The sequence below is a fragment of the Amblyomma mixtum genome, chromosome 5 (assembly GCF_055824585.1).
Source record: "Amblyomma mixtum isolate Tamu chromosome 5, ASM5582458v1, whole genome shotgun sequence".
Lineage (NCBI taxonomy): Eukaryota > Metazoa > Arthropoda > Arachnida > Ixodida > Ixodidae > Amblyomma > Amblyomma mixtum.
The window spans coordinates 123,291,846-123,298,541 of record NC_143016.1 but is presented as its reverse complement, the minus strand read 5'-3'; the positions used below and the strand labels follow the sequence as shown (position 1 = coordinate 123,298,541).

General features: G+C 47.6%; 1 protein-coding gene across 1 annotated transcript; it reads left to right on the top strand.

The window, feature by feature from the left end:
* The first annotated feature begins 850 nt into the window (after nt 1-850).
* On the top strand, nt 851-6,052 carry LOC149343577 (uncharacterized). The gene is made up of 3 exons (XM_089547013.1): nt 851-1,261; nt 4,644-4,784; nt 5,492-6,052. The coding sequence occupies exons 1-3, from the start codon at nt 851-853 to the stop codon at nt 6,050-6,052; spliced, it is 1,113 nt and encodes a 370-aa protein (XP_089403139.1).
* The last annotated feature ends 644 nt before the right edge of the window (nt 6,053-6,696 follow it).

The following is a 6,696-nucleotide window of genomic DNA, read 5'->3' as shown; positions in this document are numbered from 1 at the left end:
CAACACTTTAGTTGCCAAAGTGTCCTCACAATTTTTTTTCTTTCCATAACGTCTACTTGTAAGCTTGGTTAGGATATGCAAAAGCGACTGTTCTTAGAAACCGTCTGTCATATCGTTGGTTTAGAAGCCAGTAAAATATCTGTCATCGATGCCAGACCTGCTGCCAGCTCATCTGCCAGTGAAAATCCTCGCAACTGGAGCGCAGACGCGAGCATTTTTTCCTCGGATGTGTAGTAACTGACACATCGCAAGTCAAGCTGTAAAGGAGCTAGTCGGTCTTTCATACTTAACTTCATTAGTGCTCTACTCATGCGTACGAACTGTACCCGGACGCAGAAACCACATGTACAAGCAGGGCGCGTACAGACAGGGTTCTGTGAAAAACCCTGTCTGTATTTGGGGTCTTTGCTCCCGTTGTAGTTCGTACGCATGAGTAGAGCACTTATGAAGGTAAACATCGCAGTCATTACCGCACTAATTTCTTGTTTGTTTATCTTGCACTCATTTGGCTTTTCGTTGTTTTTATCTGAACAAAGGGTTTGGTGTTTATTAGTTCCGTAAAATAACAAAATCAATCGAAACTATTAGCGGCTCCGGATAGAGCTCTGATTCTAAGCTAGAATCATATAAAGCACGATTCGCTGCAAAATTCGCGTGCACTTAGCTATTTTTAAATACAGAACGATGGCGATATGTTCTTTGTTGTTGTTTTCTCTTTATTCTTACATGATTTGCCGACTCATGTTGGGGTGGCAATGGTAAATTCGCAGAATGCTCCCTCTGAACCGAGGTGTAGAAGAAAGAGAGGACGAAGCGCCCATACGGGCAGTGCAGTGCTTACTGTAGCTACATGGCTTCCGAACAGCATAAACCGGGACTCGGGCAGTCTCGTCCATCGTCTCCCGATCGTTTCCCGACACGTCAAGACCAGCACCGACAAGAGATTCACGAAACCTCAAGTTCATCGTCAGTGGCCTCGGCGGAATTCTTACTGGATCTCGATGAGTTCGAGGGCAGCAATCGCGTGGGATCGTCAGCCAGGCGCATTCGCAGCTACACGATCGGGGTCTGCGGCATCATTCTCTTCGTGATCTTCTTCATGCTAAGGCCGCACCCAGCGCCAACCGCCGCCAGCCGTGCCGCACCAGTGAACGCTGACCACGGCAAAGAGCACCCTGCACCCGCGGCGGCCTCTCGCGGACGCGTAGGACATCCGGGGGAGGACACTTCGCGGACGACCACAGTACCAGGACCACCCACGGTAGTCGAGCCCAAGTTATGCCCTTCGTGCGTTAAGTCCAACAGACAGAAAGCAAAGACCGACGTTGGAAGCACTCCAAAGGATTTGCGGGGATATACTCCCATGAAAACTGACGGACTGCCGACAAAGAGTAGCAATCTTGACGTGCACGAAGGAAGGTCTCGCTAAGACAGCAGCACAGGACCTCGTACACAGAGTGGCGCTGAAAGAGGGGGCCCCGAGACATGGTTCGTGATTTGCGTTGTTTGTCCCTCAAAGCTGTAATTTTTTTTTTGAACCTGGAATACAGCAAGGTTTGTGTGCCACCCGTATCTACAAAGCACTGTTACGCCTACAAGTTATTTAAGTTTACGGTACCCCTGCGCGCACTCACCTCTCTGCTGTTTTTGTTTCTCGGCGGTGAACTTCAATGAAAATTATTCTCTGCTTTCAAGTAAACAGCACTCTTAAAGGCGCAACACGTCATTCTTGTTGTGTTTGTCAACCTCTTATCCAGACGTGTTTTGACCCAACGACAAAATTAGCATGTACATCATACACAGCTGCTTTATATATTGAATGCTTGCATGTGAGAGTGAGGTATTTAAATCTTTATTTAAGATGCGTGTTTTGCATGGCTGTGGTGAGTAAGCCGAAATACAACGTTTAGTAGAAAGCGAAAATGTCCACATACCGACCCGTACCTAAATGCTCGGAACACAAACCCAACATGAGACTCAGCAACCAGGGCAAGTACCGTAGCATTGTGGTGTGCGTTGCATCTGTTGAACCGCTGCTTTTGCAGAGATATTGATGAAAGCTACGTACGCCTTAAAATTTGCGCGCGCGGGTGTTCTTTGGGTTGTACAACATACCAATTCCATGCACCATGCGTCCAGAAAATAGACATCGCTTCCGTTATTCGAGTATTTGTCGCTGCCTTCCCCGAAATTGCATGTTAACTCGCCGTCCAGTTTGATACCTCATGTGTTTTTCACAGGTGGCCAGCACTAAATAAAATCGCTAGCTAACACCTATATAAACGCTCACACTAGCGTCACTTTCTTCGCCGGAAAACATCACGTCGTAAATTAGTGTGTCGCACATTAGTACCTCACGCTTTGAACCCCGCCAATCGCGATAGCAAGGAATCAGCTTTCACCGCCCAACTCAGAACTATAAGTGTGACAGAGAGAGCTTTTAATGCGCCCAGAGTCTCGCTTACGTTTATTCTCGAAATCGCGATGTGTTATGCCCTTGGCGCAATGAAATTCTTCAATGAGCAAACATCTTAGCACCCAACTTTGAAGGAGCCCGCTGCGCTAAAAGGTTTTCCTTTCGTCAAAACTTCTCAAGCATTGCTTAGCCTTTCCGAATCATCCCCACAATATTTTGGGCATACAACTACGCTGAAGGTGAGGAAGAACAGCGACTTCTGGTCACCCAGGCGGTTGACATGCCCGACCTGTAAATTATGGCCGAATAAAGGTCTACTACTACTACTACTACTACTACTACTACTACTACTACTACTACTACTACTACTACTACTACTATTACTATTACTATTACTACTGCTACTACTGCTGGTGCTGCTGCTACTACTACTACTACTACTACTACTACTACTACTACTACTACTACTACTACTACTACTACTACTACTACTACTACTACTACTACTAAAAATACTACTACTGCTACTCTGCTACTACTGCTACTACTGCAGCTGCTACTACTACTACTACTACTACTACTACTACTACTACTACTACTACTACTGCTACTACTACTACTACTACTACTACTACTACTACTACTACTACTACTACTACTACTACTACTACTACTACTACTACTACTACTACTACTGCTACTCTGCTACTACTGCTACCGCTACTGCTGCTACTACTGCTACTACTACTACTACTACGTTTAGCCCCGCCGCGGTGGCTCAGTGGTTACTGCGTTCGGCTGCTGAGCCGGAAGACGCGGGTTCGATCCCGGCCGCTGCGGCTAAATTTCGATGGAGGCGAAATTCTAGAGGCCCGTGTGCTGTGCGATGTCAGTGCACGTTAAAGAACCCCAGGTGGTCGAAATTTCCGGAGCCCTCCACTACGGCGTCCCTCATAGCCTTAGTCGCTTTGGGACGTTAAACCCCATAAACCAACAAACCATTACTACGCAATGTAAAAGGCAAGATATTTCATGTTTTCTGGGAGTTATATGACAAGTGCCGTATGCTTTGTCACTGCTGCATTTCTGAAAGAGCAAACACTGCAGTAAGAACAACATGCAGAAATGGGCCCTCTGTAAATCCCTATTACATAGGGCCTTGTGTCGTCAACGAAGTAATTGCGAGATACCGTGAGCAAACAACAGCATTTCGTAACACCCGCGCACGTCATAACAATGAAGCAATGAAGAAGCGGCTGCGTGGAGACAATCCAGATTGCGCGTCTTGAGTGGATCCCGCGCGTAGCAGACAGGCGCGAAAGTGTGAAATTTTTGCGCGAGACATGTTTCTCTCGCAAGTGCACAGCTAGAACCTCGGAGGGGTCACGCTTTATGCGAACCGCGCTACTTACCTGTCGGCCCGAACTTCTTTTCACGACAGCGCAGTTTTGCAAGGTCGAAGTAAAAAGAAGAAAAAGTAGTAGGAATGGAAAAACAAAGCACGTGTTCTTTGTCACGTGTTCGCTACGAAAGGACAGGTGACGTCTCCAAGCAGAATATAAAAGCTCTGAGTTGTAAACGTAGGGACATCAGTTCACTTCCCTCCGCTTTACGACTTGGACTCCACGGCAGCTATCTCTTTGCTGAAGCGAACGCTGAAGGCTGCAAAAAAGCCGACATGTTTCCGAAGGTGAGATTTAGCTCTTGGATTTTTCAGTGTTTCCTTGGCGACGTACCCTTAAACACGCCAGACATTTCCTTTGTGTGGCCTGCTCATACATTCTGCTTACATTGTCGGGATAGCGATATGCAGCATATATTGTCAATTCATTTATAAGGACAAGTGTCCGGCATATTGTCATGAAAAAATAACAGCCACTTTTAAGGGGATTTCATTTTATCATCAGCGATGACCTAACTGATATTTTTATTTATTTAATGAGTACTTTTCGTTCGTTTCAGGAATACAAAAACATCCTTCAAAGCATCGTTTAAAAACACCCTTGCGCAAAAGTTTATTTTTGTGTGTCGCGGTTTAAAAGGCAGCTCACTCTATTCGTTGGTAACGGCAACAGCTTCTAAAAAGAAAATGTGGATCTTTTGCCTTCTCAAGTCCAAAGAGCCAATATTGTCCATCATGTTCTCTCTCCACTTCCCGCACTTGTTACGTATCATTTGTTCAATGCAGCCAGGTTAAAACAACGTTTGCCGTCCTGCCCATTCCCAGGTTCAACTACTCCTCGCCTGCCTCGTGGCGCGCGCTTATGCGCTGCAGCACCACGAGGCTGGATACCAAGGGGCAGGCTACGGAGGCTACGTTGGTCCAGCTCCCGGAAGTCCTTACCGAGGATACGATGGCTACGCCACTGTAAGCGACTGTGCCGTTCGGCTTCGGTGCTCGTGCACTTGCGGTTTGCCTAATATGACACCAACTAAACTTTTTTCGTTTTCGGGAGGTTGGTGAAAGGGGGGGGGGGGAGAAGGGGAGGGGGAGGGCCTAAGTGTATTTGAGGAGAATGGGATTTAAGCATATACATTTGTATTAACTCAACTCTACCTCGGTTAAAACACCGGTTTCTTTGCATAGCGTTACTCTACAAGTTACTAATATCTAAACAGCTCAAATACGCCACATTCAACAGTTGGTTGTCTATTACTGCGGCGCCACTGTACCGCTACCACGCTCTGCGAATTACATCGACAGTCTAAGAAGTCATTTTTGTCCGCAGTAGGCAGCGGATGATAACACGCGCGCTGGCTGATAACATTTCGCACTCAGTGTGCGACCTATTACATTATATGCTGTGATCTCAGCATGACCCAACAATATCGTCAAAACATCCATTTTTTCATAATTCCTTCATTTCGATGCTTCCGTTACCCTCTCAGAAACTCTCCTTCCGACATCCATCTCTCTACACGACAAAATATTGGATGAATGCGTCAAATAATTTTTCGCTAGCACTGACGGTGTCAACCAAACATTGCATTCATCACAGTCGCTGGTCTTCTTAGTGGGCGTGTCTCATGCTAGGCAAAGGAAATTCAAAACTATGCTCATTGTTCTCTTTGTAGGCACCCCAGCCGTACAGTTTCGGCTACGACACAGTGGACGAGTACGGTAATCGACAGTTCCGGAGCGAGCAAGGCGACGTCAACAACGTGAAGACCGGATCGTACGGCTACCGGGACGTGAACGGACTTTACAGGCGTGTGAACTACGTCGCAGACGCCAACGGCTTTCGGGCCACAGTGGACACCAACGAACCAGGAACTGCACCGGGGTCCAGCGCAGACGTGGTCTTCAACGCCGCGCCGGTTGTCCCACCGGTTCCAGGTGGAGCAGGAGCCCCCGCTGCCTACGGATCAAGTGCACTGGCACCTGGTTACAACAACGGATTTAGTGGATACGGCAGATTCGGTGGATATGGTGGATACGGCAGTGGAGGCGCCTATGGAAACGGTGGCTATGGGCGCTATGGCGCCGCTCCCAATGGCCGGGCGCTCGGTGGCTACGCCTACGGAGGCAACACTCCTTACGGCTACGGCGCCGCGGGCTACGCTGGAGGACGATATGCTCCAGGCGGCTACGGCGCTGCCGGTGGGTGGGCTGCTGGTTACCGTCGACGGCGATGAAGACCTTATCGATCTGCGAACAGCAGTTGGCGAGAAGTTTAAATCAGAGCCACTTTAATCACACACAAGCCCATGTTTGTTAAGAACCTTGTTGAAATAAAATGAATGGCTTTTGAAACATTACCGCCTTTTATCTCGCACATCTTCGGTCGCGACAGCACCAACAGCAACTCGGCTACCAAGGCCATGAGGTTAAAGTGATTGAGGTGATGTAGCTATAATTTTGCACTTTAACGTGCCTGACTCCAGCTTCGTACCGCAATGACATTAGCAGCTAGTGGATACCAACCTTCGCATTATTTCTGTTCTGTTGCTTCTAGTGAGGCAGTTGGTATTAGCGCAAAACTCCAGTTTTTAAGCGCTTAAGCATTTAATTCGGTATTCGCTTATGCGTGGGCATAACCTCTTCTCTCTAGCGAACCCGCATAACAATGCTTGTATGAAGTACGCACATGGAGGCCAAGACGCAACACGCTAAGACGCATGAAACGACCAACGGGAATTAAAGAATTAACAGTTAGTGACAGGCACAAACACGTGTCGGGTCGGGTTGAGGACGAACAATCTAGGGACGCTGCCCACAAAAGTACGGAGTAATTATATCCTCAAAGCTATGCCCACTCTTCTCGTATTCTAAAGCACTC

Excerpts from the sequence above, each read along its gene's own strand:
- LOC149343577 (XM_089547013.1), top strand. The coding sequence starts at position 851 with ATGGCTTCCGAACAGCATAAACCGGGACTCGGGCAGTCTCGTCCATCG. Across the intron at positions 1,262-4,643 it reads CAGTACCAGGACCACCCACG|GTTCAACTACTCCTCGCCTG; the intron begins GTAGTCGAGCCC and ends GCCCATTCCCAG. Across the intron at positions 4,785-5,491 it reads GATACGATGGCTACGCCACT|GCACCCCAGCCGTACAGTTT; the intron begins GTAAGCGACTGT and ends TTCTCTTTGTAG.